This window comes from Meriones unguiculatus, chromosome 4, assembly GCF_030254825.1.
Source record: "Meriones unguiculatus strain TT.TT164.6M chromosome 4, Bangor_MerUng_6.1, whole genome shotgun sequence".
NCBI lineage: Eukaryota > Metazoa > Chordata > Mammalia > Rodentia > Muridae > Meriones > Meriones unguiculatus.
Window position 1 is genome coordinate 102,466,982 of NC_083352.1, and position 17,987 is coordinate 102,484,968.

The 17,987-nt window shown below is 55.2% G+C and overlaps 2 protein-coding genes across 2 annotated transcripts in view; one reads left to right on the top strand and one right to left on the bottom strand.

Moving 5' to 3' along the window:
* The window catches only part of Lama5 (laminin subunit alpha 5), a 47,971-nt gene extending 38,061 nt beyond the window's left edge, over positions 1-9,910 (top strand). Inside the window, exons 49-79 of the mRNA XM_021646337.2 lie at positions 342-493; positions 566-676; positions 885-996; positions 1,508-1,678; positions 1,873-2,069; positions 2,348-2,464; positions 2,628-2,782; positions 3,023-3,164; positions 3,252-3,354; positions 3,672-3,782; positions 4,469-4,648; positions 4,722-4,870; positions 4,957-5,133; positions 5,231-5,367; positions 5,447-5,600; positions 5,766-5,899; positions 5,970-6,132; positions 6,241-6,363; positions 6,442-6,590; positions 6,669-6,945; positions 7,055-7,185; positions 7,306-7,476; positions 7,568-7,682; positions 7,780-7,925; positions 7,998-8,193; positions 8,301-8,465; positions 8,557-8,710; positions 8,796-8,929; positions 9,013-9,103; positions 9,191-9,310; positions 9,455-9,910. Of these exons, the coding sequence (XP_021502012.1) occupies positions 342-493; positions 566-676; positions 885-996; positions 1,508-1,678; positions 1,873-2,069; positions 2,348-2,464; positions 2,628-2,782; positions 3,023-3,164; positions 3,252-3,354; positions 3,672-3,782; positions 4,469-4,648; positions 4,722-4,870; positions 4,957-5,133; positions 5,231-5,367; positions 5,447-5,600; positions 5,766-5,899; positions 5,970-6,132; positions 6,241-6,363; positions 6,442-6,590; positions 6,669-6,945; positions 7,055-7,185; positions 7,306-7,476; positions 7,568-7,682; positions 7,780-7,925; positions 7,998-8,193; positions 8,301-8,465; positions 8,557-8,710; positions 8,796-8,929; positions 9,013-9,103; positions 9,191-9,310; positions 9,455-9,723 (4,706 nt within the window). The 3' untranslated portion in view covers positions 9,724-9,910. The remainder of the gene's footprint in view (positions 1-341; positions 494-565; positions 677-884; positions 997-1,507; positions 1,679-1,872; positions 2,070-2,347; positions 2,465-2,627; positions 2,783-3,022; positions 3,165-3,251; positions 3,355-3,671; positions 3,783-4,468; positions 4,649-4,721; positions 4,871-4,956; positions 5,134-5,230; positions 5,368-5,446; positions 5,601-5,765; positions 5,900-5,969; positions 6,133-6,240; positions 6,364-6,441; positions 6,591-6,668; positions 6,946-7,054; positions 7,186-7,305; positions 7,477-7,567; positions 7,683-7,779; positions 7,926-7,997; positions 8,194-8,300; positions 8,466-8,556; positions 8,711-8,795; positions 8,930-9,012; positions 9,104-9,190; positions 9,311-9,454) is intronic.
* Positions 9,911-10,077: 167 nt separating this feature from the next.
* On the bottom strand, positions 10,078-14,725 carry Adrm1 (ADRM1 26S proteasome ubiquitin receptor). Its single transcript, XM_021646348.2, has 10 exons — positions 14,584-14,725; positions 14,030-14,243; positions 13,316-13,432; positions 12,267-12,390; positions 11,960-12,046; positions 11,396-11,477; positions 10,972-11,204; positions 10,616-10,773; positions 10,418-10,520; positions 10,078-10,304 (listed from the first exon to the last, which is right to left on the bottom strand). Exons 2-10 carry the CDS (start codon positions 14,240-14,242, stop codon positions 10,198-10,200), a joined length of 1,224 nt encoding a protein of 407 aa, XP_021502023.1. The 5' UTR covers position 14,243; positions 14,584-14,725; the 3' UTR covers positions 10,078-10,197.
* Between the last annotated feature and the right edge of the window lie 3,262 nt (positions 14,726-17,987).

The following is a 17,987-nucleotide window of genomic DNA, read 5'->3' on the forward strand; positions in this document are numbered from 1 at the left end:
CCTCTTACTCCAGTTGGAGCTAGAGCTCCAACACTGGTTACTGCCGCATCAGTGAACCTTCACTGCCCAGGATTCTCCCTAATGGAGTGTTCCATAGCCTCAGGCCAGCTTTCTCCTGAGCAGATGAGGGCCTTCACCTGGACCTGGGAATGCCCTTGCTGACCTCTTATCTAACCTCTTATGCTTCTCTGTCCCTATGCTTACCCCATTTTCCTGATTAATTCCTGTCCTGACCCAGTCACTGGATATTACCTATAAACCTGGTGCTGGCCCATTCTTCATTTGGCTCTGTGATTCCTGGCTAACCCAGGTCCTCGGTGCCCACTCTCCCCTGCCTACAGTGTGTGACCACTGTGTGGTCCTGCTTCTGGATGACCTCGAGCGGGCTGGTGCCCTCCTCCCCTCCATCCGTGATCAGCTGCAGGGCATCAATGCCAGCTCCGTAGCCTGGGCCAGGCTGCACAAGCTTAATGCCTCCATTGCTGACCTGAAGGTATTTAGTGCCCATTGGCCTTCCCTGCCTCCTCCAGCTGGCCATGTGGTACTTACTTCCCGCCCCCTACAGAGTAAGCTCCGGAGCCCACTGGGACCCCGCTACCAGACAGCACAACAGCTGCAGACTCTAGAGCAACAAAGTGCAAGCCTTCAACAGGATGCTGAGCGCCTAGGCAGTCAGGCAAGACCTATGAACCTCATCCCAGTGGCCTGTGGTGCCTCTCCTCAGGAAGCCCTCACCCCCAGGATGCCCCAGTTCTTGACACCAAAGCCACCTTCCCCCAGTACTCTTAGTCATTCCTCCCATCCCTGGGGAGACCTTTTCCACCCTGCCCATGCACGAGTCATATACCTGCAAACACCACAGCTCAGAGAAACTGTATCTACAGGCCACAGCGGCCCAAGATCGGGCGGCCCAGCTGCTGGACAACACAGAGGCCACACTGGACCGGGCACAGATGCTGTTGGAGACTGTGCATGCTTTGGACCGTTACCTAAGTGGTAGGGCTGGCTGATGCATGGGCCCAGTATAGGGAGGACTACTTGGGAGGGGAGGGACCAGGGCCTCCTGGAAGTTTCCTCTTGAGCTGGCTGGGAAAGTTTATCCTCTGGGATATGTTTATCCTCTGGGAAAGTAACTAGTTGGTTAGGGTCTATTGCATCCCATAGAACTGGGCTGACCCTCACTCGGTGTCATTCACAAACCTCCTTAGTGACAGAGCAGCAACTGAGAAGAAATTGGGACTCCCAGTCTTATGACAGGACCTGACACAGCCAAAGGATTGGAAGAAAAGTGAACTTCCTGCTTGAGGAAGGCCAGGGAGTGGGCTGATCCAGCATGGCAGGATTAGGAGAGAGGGGCAGACAGGGTTCTAATCTTGAGGCTTCAGGAGCCTCCTAAGTGTTGTTGGGATGTGTGCTGGTGGCCTGCTGAAATGCCTTGGGCGGGTCTCGGGCTTGGAAGTAGATGAGTGGAGACCAGCTCCAGGCCCTGACAATCCCCTCCCTATAGAGCTGGCATCTCGAATAGGCCAAGTGTCCCCAGACAATGCCTCAGTACCGTCTGGTGAGCAGCTGCGCCGGGCACTGGCTGAAGTGGAGCGGCTACTCTGGGAAATGCGGACTCGTGACCTGGGGGCCCCACGGGCAGTGGCAGAGGCCGAACTGACAGAAGCCCAGAGGCGTGAGTGGGGCCAAATCCTGTTAGGCAGAGCTGCTTAGGATCAAGGCCTGGGGACTGTGGGGCCAAAGTCAGTGTGAAGCAAGAGCACCTGGCCTGCTTCAGAGGGTGGGCAAGATGGGCACTAGGCAGAGACTGGGGGTCATGAGGGGGTTTAGGTACCACAGTGACCACCTTCCTACTCTGGTATTGGGCAGTGATGGCTCGTGTACAGGAGCAGCTCACCAACTTATGGGAGGAGAACCAGTCATTGGCCACACAGATTCGGGACCAGCTGGCCCAGTATGAGGCTGGCCTCATGGACCTCCGTGAGGCCCTGAACCACGCAGTCAATACCACCCGGGAGGCTGATGAACTCAACAGCCTCAACCAGGAGCGGCTGAAAGAAGCCCTGGTAAGTATATTTACTCTTTCCTCTCACCCTTGCCACTCTCCTGGCCTCCTCCTCTCCAGGCCGAGGCCCTGGTATCCCTCCTCTCCCTGATGTCTGTCCTCCCTTCCTCTACTTTGTCCTTTCCACCTGTTCCCTAGTGTTCTCCAAACCCAGTCATCCATCCTCTGCCTGCTCTCAGCCCTCTCCCCCCATTCTCCCCAACCCCATCCTTCCTACCCTATGGTGCATAGGGCCCCAATACATCCTTTATTCTTATTGTCCTACAATTTTGTCCTAAGCAATGGAAACAGGAGCTATCCCAGGATAATGCCACCTTAAAGGCCACCCTTCAGGCTGCCAGCCTCATTTTGGGCCATGTTTCTGAGCTTCTGCAGGGCATGGACCAGGCTAAGGAGGTAAATATAGCCCCACCTTACTCATCCCTTGCTAGTTCCCTCCAGCAACTTATAGTTGCTGCCAGCGTAGAGAGATCTTGGACTCACTTGCATGTAGAGCTCCACCTGGTCCTGGGGTCCCAAATTAGGAGGGTAATAAAATAAAGCCCATCTCCCACCTCAGGATCTAGAGCATCTGGCAGCCAGCCTGGATGGAGCCTGGACTCCCTTACTGAAGAAGATGGAGGCCTTCTCCCCAGCTAGTAGCAAGGTGGATTTGGTAGAGGCTGCGGAGGCCCATGCTCAGAAGCTGCACCAGCTGGCGATCAACCTGTCTGGGTGTGTGGTGGTGCACCAAAGGGTGCAGCCTGGGTGCCTGTGGGTGCAATTGGCCCTCGGTAGAGTGACAGGTCTGGGAGGGCTCCTGGAGGGGAAATCATCATTCTTAAAGGATCCAGGCTTTTTGTAGCCTGGGGCCTGCATTTTGGCCAAAAGGAGCAGATCTAAAGGGCTAAGAAGTCCTTCGATGTGGCCAGCACGCCTGTCCACATATCCCATGATCCTCCTTCCCTCCTGCAGCATCATCCTTGGCATCAATCAGGACCGCTTCATTCAAAGGGCTGTGGAAGCCTCCAATGCCTACAGCAGCATCCTGCAGGCCGTTCAGGCTGCTGAGGATGCCTCAGGCCAGGCACTGAGGCAGGCCAGCCGCGCGTGGGAGGTGAGCTCCTGGGCATCAGTGGCTCACGGGAGCCCGGCATTATGGCATTATGAACAGCTGCGTGTAAACAGCTCTGATCTTCTGCAGACGGTGGTGAGGCGGGGCCTTGCAGCTGCAGCCCAACAGCTGTTAGCCAACAGCAGTGCACTGGAGAGGACCGTCCTTGGGTACCAGGAGAGACTGGGCCTTGGTGAGTACCTAGATCCTTGGTGGTAGACTGATCTCCGGGACACGTCCATGTAGCTTTGGGACAACTGTAGTGTGGTTCAGTGTGAGAATCAAATAGGCACTAAATGTGACTGCCCTCTGTGGCTTCTCTTCTATAGTTCTACTCTGGGGTGAGGTGTGGGGTGGGGTAATGTCTGCCTGTCTTGGTGGTAGGCCAAGAGACCACAGCCAGAGAAGGATAAATGAAGTTCAAGGTCCCTATCTTTGTTCTCAGTCCACCTATGTGCCTGCTGGGTTGGGTAGAACTCCTTGTCACTGAGGCTGCCTCCTCCTCCACAGCTCAGGGCCGCCTACAGGCTGCAGGAACCCAGCTTCATGATGTCCGGGCCAAGAAGGACCAGCTGTCAGCCCAGATCCAGGAGGCACAAGCCATGCTGGCCATGGACACAAGTATGTGACTTATCCCTGCTCCTACCCGTCACCTTTTTTGTACCCTGTAATGCCTTATGAGAGTGGAACACATTTATACCTGATGAGTCCATGCTGTGGTCAGTGTCTGAGAAGCCTCCCACCCCAAAGTGCAGCCTGGGCACCTGGGGTTGTGCCTGTGGCCTGAGGCACAGGTCACCAACACAGTGGCCTGCTGGCACTTGGCACAGATAAGCAGGTCATGAGAGTGCTGGACCGTGGTGAAGTCATGGGTGAGATCACGGGGTGAGCCCAGTGGAATAGGCACCGGAGGATAGAGGGGTGTGTCTGGAGGAGCCCGTTGGTTCAGGAGAAGGCATTCCTGGAAAAGCTGGGCAGTGAGCACCGAGGTCCGAGTGGGGTTCATCTGGCTGCCTCTCCAAGAGGGCTCAGAGCTAACAAGAGCATGGTCTGACCCAGTTGTGGTGGCCACCAAAATGTCCCAGGCACACCTGGGCCCAAACTTAGAAGCTGGGCAAGACTTGGGAACTAATGGTGGTCCCTAGGTGAGAGGATCACAGGGTCAAGGAGAGGAGTCTGGGCAGAATTTTGAATGTATTGAGCTGCAAGTATGGGACTTATGCTATCTTCGGGATGGGTGTCTGCAGTAGAGGGGGCCTAGGAACATGAAGCTGGCCACTGCTGGGCATGGCCTCCATCTGTTGCAGGTGAGACCAGTGACAAGATTGCTCATGCCAAGGCTGTGGCTGCTGAAGCCCGGGACACAGCCGCCCATGTGCAGTCCCAGCTTCAGAACATACACAAGAACGTGGAGCGATGGCAGAGCCAGTTGGGGGGCCTGCGAGGCCAGGACCTGGGCCAGGTGGAGCGTGATGCAAGCAGTTCAGGTGAGCAAGTGGTCCTTGCCTTCCTAGGGGCTGAGGCTTGGGAGACAAATCCCTCAGCCCACTTTTCCTGCAGTGTCCACCCTGGAGAAGACATTGCCACAGCTGCTGGCCAAACTGAGCCGTCTGGAGAACCGTGTGGTGCATAACGCCAGCCTGGCCTTGTCCGCCAACATTGGTCGTGTGCGCAAGCTCATCGCCCAAGCCCGGAGTGCCGCCAACAAGGTGGGAGGAGTCTCACCTTAGGGATGTATGCAGCAACAGCAGGCCTGGGAAGCGGGGTAGTAAACTCTCATGTGCTGCACACCCAGGTCAAGGTGTCCATGAAGTTTAATGGGCGTTCAGGGGTGCAGCTGCGTACCCCGCGAGACCTTGCTGACCTTGCTGCCTACACTGCCCTCAAGTTCTACATCCAGAGCCCAGTGCCAGCGCCAGCACCTGGCGAGAACACTGGAGACCGCTTTGTTTTGTACATGGGCAGCCGCCAGGTACCAGGCAGGAGGGGGATGGGCCATACTGGACTCCAAGTTAGGATGGGACCAAACACCAACCATTTCTAACTGTGTCTTCTGGCCACCACCACAGGCCACTGGGGACTACATGGGGGTGTCTCTGCGCAATCAGAAGGTGCACTGGGTGTACAGGCTAGGCAAAGCTGGCCCTACAACTCTCAGCATTGATGAGAACATTGGGGAGCAGTTTGCAGCCGTCAGCATTGACAGGTAGGGATACCCTGAAGAGAGGTTAGACACTTATGGTTCCAAGTCCCCTATCTGTCTCACTCCTCACCTCTGCTCTTAGGACCCTCCAGTTTGGCCACATGTCTGTCACAGTGGAGAAGCAGATGGTTCATGAGATCAAGGGGGACACAGTGGCCCCTGGGATGGAGGGGCTACTCAGCCTACAACCTGACGACTTTGTCTTCTATGTGGGAGGATACCCCAGCAACTTCACGGTGAGCCTGGTTCAGCCTCAGGGTAGTCTTGGAGTGTGCTGGCAGACCTGCCTGTATTGACCTGGGAAGAAGTCCTTGTCTGGTTTTAAGTCCATTCTTCTGTAGTCTGTGTCCACTGATCTCTAGGAGGTAGGAAGGCGTCCTGACTGTGTGCTCTCCCCATAGCCTCCTGAGCCCCTCCGATTCCCTGGCTACCTGGGCTGCATTGAGATGGACACCCTGAACGAGGAGGTGGTTAGTCTGTACAATTTTAAGCAGACCTTCAAGCTGGACACCGCGGTGGATAAGCCTTGTGCTCGGTAGGTAAGGCCCCGCATCCCGTGTCCCCACCAGCCCACCCTCCACTGACCTGAAGCCTCTCAACTGCAGCTCCAAGGCCACCGGTGACCCGTGGCTCACGGATGGTTCCTACCTGGATGGCAGTGGCTTTGCCCGTATCACCTTTGAAAAGCAGTTCAGCAACACAAAGCGCTTTGAACAGGAGCTGCGGCTTGTGTCCTACAACGGGATCATCTTTTTCCTTAAGCAAGAGGCACGGCTAACCCTAGGCCCCAACCTGCCCTGTGCCTGCTTTCTCCCCATTTTGGCTTTGCCCCTTCCTAATGCCCCTGAGCTGACCCTGCTCTCCCCTGTTCTGTAGAGCCAGTTCCTGTGCCTGGCAGTGCAGGAGGGCACCCTTGTCCTCTTTTATGACTTTGGCTCTGGCCTGAAGAAGGCTGAACCACTGCAGCCCCCACAAGCCTTGACAGCAGCCAGCAAGGCGGTAAGGCAAGAGGCCTGGGGACAGGACCACCAGTGGAGGGATTTGGCTTTCCTGAAGCCTGCTGTCCATCCCTTGTAGATCCAGGTGTTTCTACTGGCTACCAATCGCAAACGTGTGCTAGTACGTGTGGAGAGGGCCACCGTGTTCAGTGTGGATCAGGACAACATGCTGGAGATGGCTGATGCCTACTACCTGGGAGGTGTGCCACCTGAGCAGCTGCCCCCGAGGTGAGCATGGGCCCTGGGGCATGTGGGATCCCAGTGCCACCAAGGGTAGCACTCTTAGACCTGACTGGTGCCCTTCAGCCTACGGCAGCTCTTCCCCTCGGGAGGCTCTATCCGCGGCTGCATCAAAGGCATCAAGGCTCTGGGCAAGTATGTGGACCTTAAACGACTGAATACCACGGGTATCAGCTTCGGCTGCACCGCTGACCTGCTAGTGGGACGTACCATGACTTTCCACGGCCACGGCTTCCTGCCCCTGGCACTTCCCGATGTGGCACCCATCACTGGCGAGGTCTACTCCGGCTTTGGCTTTCGTGGCATCCAGGACAACAGCCTGCTGTACTACCGCACTTCCCCGGTGAGCTGGTGGCAGCTTGCTTCTGCAGCAGCCACAGCTGGGTCTGTTGGGGCTGGAAGGGATGAGTCTGGACTCTTGGCCTGGTCAATGACCTTGCCTCTGTCCCTAGGATGGGCCATACATGGTATCCCTGAAGCAAGGCCATGTGACACTCCAGTTTATGAGAACAGAGGTGGAAACTCAAGGGGCCTTTGCTGATGGAGCCCCCCATTATGTTGCCTTCTACAGCAATGCTACAGGGTGAGCCCTGCGCCTCAGGCAGAGAGGGAAGGGGTGTCAGTATGCCCTGCAGGAGGGTCTGGCTGAGGCAGACCCTTCAGGAAGAATGTGCTAGGCTGGGCAACACTGTCTTCTTCCCAGGGTATGGCTATATGTGGATGACCAGCTACAACAGACAAAGTCCCACCAGGGAACATTCCCCATGCTCCAACTACAGCCTGAGGAACCCCCACAACTTCTCCTGGGAGGCCTGCCTATGTCTGGTACCTTTCACAACTTCAGTGGCTGCATTAGCAATGTTTTTGTGCAACGGTGAGCTGGTGGGTGTAGGGGATGAGGTCCCAGCCGACACCCCACCCCCAACCCTAGTTACTGACAGATATCCACCTGCCTCTCCCCACAGACTTCGGGGGCCACAGCGTGTGTTTGACCTACAGCAGAACACGGGCAGTGTCAACGTGAGCATAGGCTGCACACCAGCCCAACTCGTCCAGACCTCAAGGGCGACAGTGCAAAAGGTGGTACCCAAGGTGGTGGGTGGGCAGGACTGGGGGTAGCTGGGAGACTGGCTACCCAACCATTGTACCCTGCATTGAGGTCTGGTCTGTGCCCTAGGTCTCCCGCCGCAGTCGCCAACCCAGCCAGGATCTTGCTTGCCCAACACCCTGGCTCCTTGGGACTATTCAGGGTGCATACCAGTTTGGAGGACCCCAGCCCAGTTACCTACAGTTTGTGGATGTCTCCCCATCCCACAGGAATAGGTAATTTTGGCCAGACAAGGCTTGGGTAGGATTGGAGGTGCTGCCCAAGCTGACACCACATTTGGCTTCCAGGCTCCACTTCTCAATGCTCGTCCGCCCACAAGCTGCTTCCCAGGGCCTCTTGCTCTCTGCAGCCCCCATGTCGAGCCACAGCCCTTCGCTGTTACTCTTTCTGAGCCATGGACACTTCGTTGCACAGACTGAGGGCCCTGGGCCCCGGCTCCAGGTCCAGAGCCGCCAGCACTCGCGGGCTGGCCAGTGGCACAGGGTGAGGTTAAGGAGAAAGGGTGTGGGTGGCAGGACACAGGAAATGCTCCCTGAAGCTTTCTTCCCAGGGTACTGGAATACAGCTGATCAGGCTCCTTCCCACACCAGGTGTCTGTGCGCTGGGGAACGCAGCGGGTCCAACTTGTGGTGGACGGCAGCCAGACCTGGAGCCAGAAGGCACTCCACCACTGGGTCCACAGGGCAGAGAGTCCACAGCCCTACACGCTCTTTGTAGGAGGTCTCCCTGCCAGTAGTTACAGCTCCAAGCTTCCCGTGAGAACCATACTGCCCCCATCCCTGGCCTTGGCTTGGATGTCCACCCTCAGCAGTCCCAAGCCTGATGTTAGCTATCTGGTCCCTTCAGGTGTCTGTGGGGTTCAATGGCTGTATGAAGAAGCTGCAGCTGGATAAGCGGCCCCTGAGGGCCCCAACGCGAATGGTGGGGGTCACGCCCTGTGTCTCAGGCCCCCTGGAGGATGGCCTGTTCTTCCCAGGCAGTGAGGGCATTGTCACATTAGGTGTGTGAAGTAAGGGAGGTACTGCGGGTATAGGGGGCTTTAAGCAAGGGCCTGGACCTCCCCCATCACTGCCCCTCTCCCGCAGAGTTCCCCAAGGCCAAGCTGTCCTATGTAAGCCTAGAGCTAGAGGTACGGCCCTTAGCAGCTGCTGGCCTCATCTTCCATCTGGGCCAGACGCAGGCCACTTCCTATGTGCAGCTGCAGGTGCTGACAGAACAGGTGAGCAGAGCTGTGGTGCTGGGCAAGTGACATCTTCACCACTGTGGCCCCTATGAGCAGAACCTAACTGTCCTTCACCGTAGGTTCTACTTCGGGCAAATGATGGGGCAGGAGAGTTTGCCACATGGGTGACCTACCCCAAGCTTTGTGATGGACAGTGGCACAGAGTGGCAGGTGAGGGGGGGCCTTCTCTATTACGCAGAGCAGGGTGGAAGGGACACTGCAGGTTGGCTGGCTAGCGGACACAAACCTGTTCCACAGTGACCAAGGGCAGGAACTCACTCCAGCTGGAGGTAGACATGGAGAGCAACCACACCACAGGCCCTTTACCAGCGACCTTGGCTGATTCTCCAGCACTTCTGCACCTTGGGGGCCTGCCCAGTAAGTATGGACTGCCCTGTGGGGACTGGGGTCCTCTCACCTCTAAAAGGGCAGCAGAGCAGGCTGACTAGTGGCTAATGCAGGGATGGAGGACCCCGCTGCCAGTATACCAAGCAGTCTACTCTGGCCCCTCTGTATTTTCAGAGGCAAGAACTGCTCAGTCAGAGACCCCTGCCTATCGAGGATGCATGAGGAAGCTGGTGCTTGATGGGGCCCCTATCACCATGATGGCTTCTGCACAAATCCAGGGGGCAGTGGGGATGAGTGGCTGCCCCTCTGGAACCGTAGTCCCAGACCCAGCTCACTCTTCAGCACCTTCCAAGCAGGGAAAAGCACTGACCCAGAGGCAGGTGGGGTCCAGTAGGCTTTGGAAGATCAAGCCCAGTGAACTTCCACTACTTCAGCAGCGCTGAAGTGGGAAGTTCCCAGGCTCTGGTTGTTTGCCCATACTTTCTGCGATGTGAACAAGTCATTTCTGGTTTAAGCTGTCTTTTTTCTTTTAGATGAAAGGACACTGCAAAACAGGCTTTGTTCCTTTTGCCCTACAACTGAGAACTGTAAAATCAACAGCTCCTTTGAAATTAAAGAGACTTGTTTCAATTGAGTGTGTTGAGTCAAATAGGGCAAGGTTTGGAGAATGTACAAGCCCAGTGGAGTTGGGTACAGAACACAGTGTGGCAGCTGGCTCACCATACTGCACGCTCCTTGCCAGCCCAGCTCTCACAGGAGAGTGGAGCTGCAGGTAACACAGACTGAGACCAGAGTGGCCGGGTACAAGAAAGGGTTTTATTAGTGAGGTGGGGCAGGAAAGGGTGCAAGGAGTCACAATCGCCACTACGGAATCACACAACTACCAAATTCCAACTTGGGGAAGGACAGCGAATAACTTAATCTAGACTCATATCCTCTTCTTCGTCTTTCTTGTCCTTTCCATCTCCCTCCTTTGGGTCCGATTTGGCATTGTTCTGCATGGCTTTGGCAAATGCTTCCACATCTGAAACAGCCATTGCGGGGCTACTGAACCCCAAGCCAGGGCTACCCAAGGAGACAACCTCCAACACTACACACAACAAAGCTGGTTCTGGTCAAGTGAGGATCAGTACTCACCACCTTTGTTGGCGGCCTCGACAGCCTCTGCAGGAAGGCCGAACTGGCACATGAGGGGGCCAAGCTGTCCTGAGGCCAAGGCTGCACTGAACATACCCAGGGCCTGCAAGAAAGAGCAAACATGCAGAACTGGGTGCCTAGGGCACCAGACCACCACTGCTGAAAGTCAAAGGTGCAGAGCGCAATGGGCATGTGTACCTGCTGGAACTGGGGTGAGGTCAATGTGTTCTGGATCTCATCTGCAGTCTGGGGCAGAGATTCCCCAGAGGGCAGGTAGGGTAACAGGCGCTCCTGAACATCTGCATTGGCAAGGATGGGAGCCATGATCTCTGGTGTCAGCACGCTCGCCAGATCCACTAGGGCACAAGCAACATGGTCATCAGTGGCCTGTTGCCAGCCCAGGCACCCAGAGGGCAGCAGACTGGAAGCCTTGTAGCACAGGCAGGTGGGCAAGTGTGACTTGACACCACAGATACCCAAGCTCCACATCTTAAAACCACCACCAAGCTGGTGGGCAGCAGTCCTTGACCCCACAAGCACCCGCAGCTCTTTACCTTGCTGGCTGCCTCCTGGCCCTGCTGGTACATTCATAGTGGCCAGAATGCTCTGGAGGTCGCTCAGCTGGATGGGCTGGGTCGGGCTGGCTGCTGTGCTGGTTCCATTACCTGAGCTGGGTGCGGGACTTGGGCTGGTTGCTGAGGCAGCTGCTGGGGCAGAAGGGGCTGGAGTGGCACGAGCGGAAGAGGTGGTGGAGGATGGGGTGACGGCTGCCGATTGGCTCCGGGAGCTGGGGAAAGTGAGCAGAGGCTGGAGCAGCTCGGCCCACTGTGCTTCAGGGCTATTCAACAGGTGTGGAGGACTCACCCAACCCCGACTCAGGTGTAACGGGAACCCCTCACCCTACCTCCTAAGCAAGGTCTCCAGAAAGGAGAGTGCAATGGCTGGTAGTGGTGCATGGTACCCATGCTGGGGACTCACCTGGATGAAGAGCTGCTTGCTGGGGGTCCACTGCTCCCCAGCAAGCTGGCCAGGCCTGGTCCAGTGAGGGCTCCAAGCCCACCTAAAGGAGTAAAAAAATGTGTTCTAGAGACACCCCCAGTCCACTTGAGAAGGCACTAAACCATGTCCTCTGGCCAGAGAAGCTACCCAATACCAAAGCCAAGGGATGAGCAGGGAGGGTTTTAACAGGGCAGGCCATAGGAGGCTGAAGTGAGCCCTCAGGTCTGAATTCTAAATACTATTCTACTGAGCTGGGTCATTTTCATTCCACTCACATTCACACTCAAGGAAAAGACCACATCTTGGCTAGAACAGGGCCTCTTATGTAAGAATATTTGTTGTACCCCAGGTGAAATATACACACAGGTAGGAGACCAGGTCCCTCCCTGCCCGCCCAACAGCCAAGCACCTTCCAGAAAAGTGACATAGGAATACATGGGCATAGACAGGGCTGAGACCCCAGTAATGAGCCGAGAAGAAACCCTGGGTCTGCAAGCACTGACAAGGCACCTTACGGGAGTGCCAGGGACAGCAGGGTATTACCCAGTCCTCCGAGGCCAGCTGGTCCGATGAGCTGCATGAGCTGGCTATGACTCATGTTCCCCAACAGGCTCTGCAGGCCACCCTCACCTGGTGAACACAGGAATCAGATATGGACCTGCAGTGGCCATGGCCCCGCCCCAGAGCCACTCAGGGGATAACAGCCTCTGAAAGGAGGCAGCAGGGACCAGGTGAGTTTTCTCCAGTAAAGATGGGAGTAAAGAAAGAACTGGAACTCAGGCAGGGTTCTGCCTGACGATCTAACAGTTCACTCAAGGACACTGCCCATACAGGTCTGGGAGATCATTACCGCCCAGTGCTGAAAGCTCATGGCCACCACTCCCACTTGCTCCCAGTGCCCCAGGCATGGGGGGGTTGTTCAGACACTCGTTGACTTTCCGGCAGTGCTCCTCATCTTGGTCAGTCTTGGGTTCCTGCCAGAGAGGACACACAAAGAGCCAAGGCTGAGCAGTCTGCACAGGGAGCTGGCTCATGCCTGCTGGCTTCCCAGCACCCACATGGCCAGCCACCCTGATCATCCCACACAGTGACTGGAGAAGCAGTAACCTGCCAACTATCATAGCACCATAGACAGAACCCAGCCTAGCCTCTAATAGGGAGAGTAATGGCAGCAGTGAGAACGGGCCCCAGAACTTCAGGGCAGAATACTGTGTGGCAAGGAGCAAGACAGGCATTACCGGAGTGAAATTAGGAAGAACTGCTGTTGTGAGGTCCAGAACTGTGGAGAGATCCCCTGTAACACTCTCCAAGAGTTCCCACCTAGAGACATTCTGCAGCACAGCCAACCCGACTGTCCTGTGTTCCGGATCCTTAGGCTCAGGACTAGAACCCTGGAACCAGTACCTTTCCCTCCTGGAACTTCGCAGACACATAGCTGCTGCCCTTTAGACAGGATGACAGCTGCGACGACTGTCCATCCTGAAAATGTGGACTTCACCCCTGAACATAGCCCAAGTCTAGCCTGACCCTAGACTATGTCCATGTCCATCACTGCAAAACCACATTAACAGTATAAGAAACAAACACACCAATGGCCTCCAACAGGCAGCAGAAGCGGACACCCCAATTTGAGGGACATTGCAGCTGTGCCTGAGACACTGAAAGGTCTCTCAACACAGAGCACAGCAGAGCTTGAGGGAAACACCCAACTGTTGAGAGGAGAGGGTGTCAACATCCATGGCCAGGGAGCAATGGACAACCTGAAGATCTGAAGCTGTGGGCCTAACCATGGGCTACCCACATAGGTGGGAACTAGGCTCAAGCACTCCTCCAGGTCAGCACCCTCCGAGGAAAGCAACCTCAAGTGTATCACAAGGTAGAGTGAACCATTCTGCTTACCTGCATCCAAAAGAAGAGCCGCTTGGACCCTGCCTTAAACTTGAGCACGTAGACCCTCCCACTGGGGCACTGAGGCACCCGCTTGAACTCACAGTCATCGGGAAAGATGATCAAGTCCTGGTCACACAAGGAGAACAGTCAGACACATGCACCATCAAGGCTTAGGTCCCCTGGAAACTTGCTGCACCCAATAACAGGGCGGGGCCCAAAAGGCCCAGACCCCAGTGAAGACAGGTGGGAGAGGGCCCAGAATGGTGGGGTAGAAAAGGTGTCCTCTGAGGAACTGATGACTTTTAACACAAGCATTCTGGAACTGTGCTCCAAGAAGCGAAAGGTCAGCCAACTCTGGCTGCTCCTAAGTGTAACAAAGAACAATGTGGTCTGAGACACAAAGAGCCCTGAGGAAAGCAGCCTCTTCAGAGAGCTAAACTACCCGCGGCTGTGGTGAGGGTCAGATCTGCACACTCCTCCACAACAAGTTTAAAGCCAGGACTAAGGACACTGTCACCAGCTGACTCTCATCCTGTCTGCAAGCTGTCTCTGCTAAAATCTTAAGAACCATGGGTCACCCTGGGGTGCATGACTTCACAGAGTGACTGCTAACCTTTGGACAGACAAACCCTACACCAATGTACTGAAGGTGAGGCTAATGGCCCCACATTCTCAGCTCTCGCCCAGAGCCTCTGCTGGCCTGGTATGGCTTCAGGCACTCACATCCTCCACGGTCCCAGAGGTCCTGTCTTTCCAACAGAAGTGAATGAGGGAGTCGTCCGTCTGCTGGATGTACACGAGCCCTTTTCGTTTATCTGGGGTGACCGTAGTTCCTTTTAATGACATTTTTCCTGCCCGGAACTCCACCAAATACTTGGTAGAGGATCCCCGAGAGCCGGGCACCAGGCTTGGGAATAGAGCGCCTGAAGTCGTCATCCTGAAAAAGCAGAGCGAGGGCCGTCGTGCGGCGTCGCGTGCGCAGTGTCCCACCCAAACGCTGGTCAGCCCGCGGCTGCCCGGGAGCGGGAGCGCGCCAGGCTGCGCAAGGCCAGCTGGTGTGCGCAGGACCAAGCGCAGCCCCGCGAACTCCCCGCTCCCGCGACGTCACTGCCCGCCCGCGCAGAGCCTCGCCGCGGCCGGCCCGGCGCGTCCGGGGCACCGGCGGCCGGTCCGCACTGCTTCGGGCCCGTGCTGCTGCCGCGTCCCGTCCTCCCGCCGCTCCGCCGACTCCGGAGCCGCGTTCCCCTACCCCGCCGCTACCGCCGCCGGGGCCCTACCTGGCTGTGCTCACACTCGGCCTACGGGCGCCGTCCGGGCTAGCTCTTCCTCCTCGGCGCCTGCCGGGCCTCGCCGGAAGCCCGCGCTCGGCCCGCCCCACCGCCGCTCTCGCCGCCGATTGAGTTCCGTCAGCCGCGCGGCCAGCCCTGACCCGGACCCGATTGGCCTTCGCCGCCGTCCATCGCGTCCGGCCCGCCTCCGCGCCGGCGGCCTGTTTCCGGCGGAAGCGCGGGCCAGAGCGGCCCCTATTGTTGCTGTGTCATAGGGGAGCGGCGGCGGCCCCTGGCGGCGGCGCCAGGAACATCGGTCTGGTCTCCGCGACACCCAGAAGGGACCCCGCGGGGCGGCGCTGCAGCAGCGGCCGAGGTCGGACAGGGATGGTGAGCACTAAAGGTACCCATGAGTCGAGCTGTGACATACTCGCAGGGACGGCTGTCCTCTGCGTTATCTACCTGGTTCTGAATGGAGCCAGCTCTCCACAACCGCAGGAAGACTGCCTTATCTGATGTGCATTATTTGGTGAGCGATATGTCAAGGTCTGAGACATAAAATAGTCACATGGTTGAAAAAGTAGGAGGAAGTCTCATGACACGGGAGCGAGGAAAATGTCAGCTTCATGTCACTTTATGCTAATTTGACATACATTACAGCAAAGTACAAGAGACTGCTTGGGACAGGGGTGGCGGGTGGAGAAGGTAGCATGGGGTTGCTCAATTCTGCAAGAGGTTCACAAGGCACCAAGGGTCTTTGGTCCTAGTATCAAGGACCTAGGGGCTGCATGTAGCTAGCCCGGTGGAGCGCAGCTGCCTCCCATTAGTGCAGAGGCGCTGGAAAAACGTACGGCCCAGGAGGCCTCACATTTTCTTTTACACGCCACTTGGATTTCTTTGCTTTCTCTTTGACAGCTCAGGCTCATCCTCTGTCCCTCTCCAGGGCTGAGCAGTGCTGAATGAATCTCTAGCTTCCCCTGGCATGCTTCACAATTTACCATCTGTGTATGTGTGAAACACGTGTGGTCTTTTTCTGAAAGATAGAAAGGTGAAAAGTAGGTTTTTTTTTACTTAACAATACTTGTTTGATGCTGACACAAATGTGTTCCGGGCCAGCCTGAGCTAGAGGAGAGCTGCCTCGAAGATGCATTTATATTGCCACAGTGGCTCACTAATTTTAATTCCTGTCTAACATTCTGATGCATTAAGTTCTACACGGCTGCATCTGTCATCTTTTCATTGGAAGGAGTCCTGTGTAATTTGTTTTTAAGTTTTTTGTTTTATTATTTTGTGTACTCATGCTATGGCACACATGTGGTCTCAGCACAACTTTCAGTGTTTGGTTCTCTTTCCACTGCGGGTTGCTGTGATCAAACTTGGTTTGTTAGCTTGCCTGGCGAGCAATTTTACCTGTTGCATCATCTCACTGGCCTGGTTTATACCTTTTTACTACAAAACCCTTCGATCTTGCCAGGTGTGGTAGCTCATGTCTGTAATCCCAGCCCTTAAAAGGCTGAGGTGGGAAAACTGTGAAGTGTTCAAAAACAATTTAAAAGATTTAATTGGGGCTGGAGAAGTGATTCCGTGATTAAAAGCACTGGCTGCTCTTCCAGGGGCCCCAGGTCTGATTTCCAGCACCCATATGGCAGCTCTTGTCTGTAACTCCAGTTCCATGGGATCTGATGCCCTCTTCTGGCCTCAGTTATACAGACATGCATGCAGGCAAAACATACACCAAAATCTTTTTGATCATTTTTAACTAAAAGATTTAATTGATTTTGGGGACAGCTTGGAAAATATAGCTGTCATCTCATTAAAATGTTGTCCATAAACTGAAGGGTTTACTTTTGTTTGCTGCTATGCTAGGGATCCACCCAGGGCCTGTGCATTCCTGCTAAGTGCTTCATCACTGAGTCACATTTCCAGCGCAATTGTTGTTTATCTTACGTGCTTTGCCCAAGTGTATGTATAAACAATTCACATGCCAGGTGCCTGCAAAGCCCAGAAGAGAGTATCTGGGATCTTCGGGAACTGGAGTTACAGACGGTTTCGAGTCACCATGTGCATGCTGGGAACCTTACCCTGTCCTCTGGGAGAGCAGACCATGCTATTTAAACAAAACTTCTTTGGAGCTGATAATTCTTTTGTGTTTGGTGCTGTGCCACTATACAGCTTCAAGCAGCCCTCATCATTTCTAAGATTCTAAGTTTCTAGAGGGCAATGGTGGAGTGAGATCAACACAGGCTGAGCCTGCTGTCAGGGGCTGACACTACAGCCCAGTGGACTATGAAACATGAAAAGGGGAATAGAAGAAAAATCTAACCTGGCTTCCAGGCAAGTGGCCCCAAGCAAATGTCACTTGTTCAAAGCCGTATGTCAAAGCTGCCGCCGGAGGTCATGAGGAACTCCTATTTCAAAACCAGAAAACTTGGCTTCTTCCAGGTCATAAAAGTTGAGGGCCTTGGATCCAGTATCTTCTCTCATGAGGCAGGATCCTTGGGGTGGCTCAGAAAGAGTGCAGTTTTGCACAGACACAAGTGGAATGGCACCTCCCATCCCCTCCATAGTAAGCATTCTGCAGTAGAAAATGCATTACCCCGGCTGAGAACGGAGGAGGCTGTGCTGGTGTCCACCCCACCTGAGGGCTGCATGAGGGCACTGAGAGGACAGCTGCAGGCAGCCTGCAAAGATGCTGGCCCCACAGGCACTGCAGTGCACAGAGGCGATCCATGAAATGTGCAAGCCCATACTGAATCCATGTAAAGGTCCCAGAGGAGACTGAGGAAAAGCCTGAGTAGGTTGCAGTGGTTACCTTGGCCCCTGACCTGTGTGGACTGCTCTGTGGATGGTTTCCACAGGGAAGTAAGTTCTAGTAGCCCTGAAAAGGCAAGCCCTGAGCTGGGCGTGTGGCTGAGTGATTCCCTAGCATTTCCAAACAACAAAAGCTTCCCTAAACAAGGCAAACCCAGAGACCTGTGAGCCTTTGCTGGCGGAGAGAATGCTGCCTCACAGCCCTGAGCATGTACTTTACCTGGAGGAAGAACAAAGTTTTTCAGAGGGCAAAAGAATCTGAAAAGATGTTCATGTCCTTATTTACAAGAAAACACAGATGAAAATGCATCTTTGAGAACAAGTACAGAGAAAAGCAGTGACAGTATCAAGGGCTGGGGTCTTTAATACTAGAAATGCCAAATGGCACAGCCACCAGGGAGCTGACTTCGGCAGGTGTGGCTTTTTCCCCACTTGTTTTATTAATAGACTTAATTCTTCAGAATAATTTTAGGTTCACAAGAGAACTGAGCAGAAAGTACAGACAGTTCATAATGCCCTGCCCCCTGTGTCCCAGGCTGCACCTTCCCCTGGGTCTGTTAGAACCAGTCCACTTTACCCCACAATTCATGACCTTAGGGCTC

What these genes read in the sequence shown, in the direction of transcription:
- Adrm1 (XM_021646348.2), bottom strand. Translation starts at nt 14,242, where the DNA reads ATGACGACTTCAGGCGCTCTATTCCCAAGCCTGGTGCCCGGCTCTCGG. An exon ending in GGCTCTTCTTTTGGATGCAG is followed by an intron (nt 12,391 to 13,315) that starts GTAAGCAGAATG and finishes CCTCTCTGGCAG; the next exon opens with GAACCCAAGACTGACCAAGA. An exon ending in CGAGGCCGCCAACAAAGGTG is followed by an intron (nt 10,305 to 10,417) that starts GTGAGTACTGAT and finishes TGGCTGTTTCAG; the next exon opens with ATGTGGAAGCATTTGCCAAA.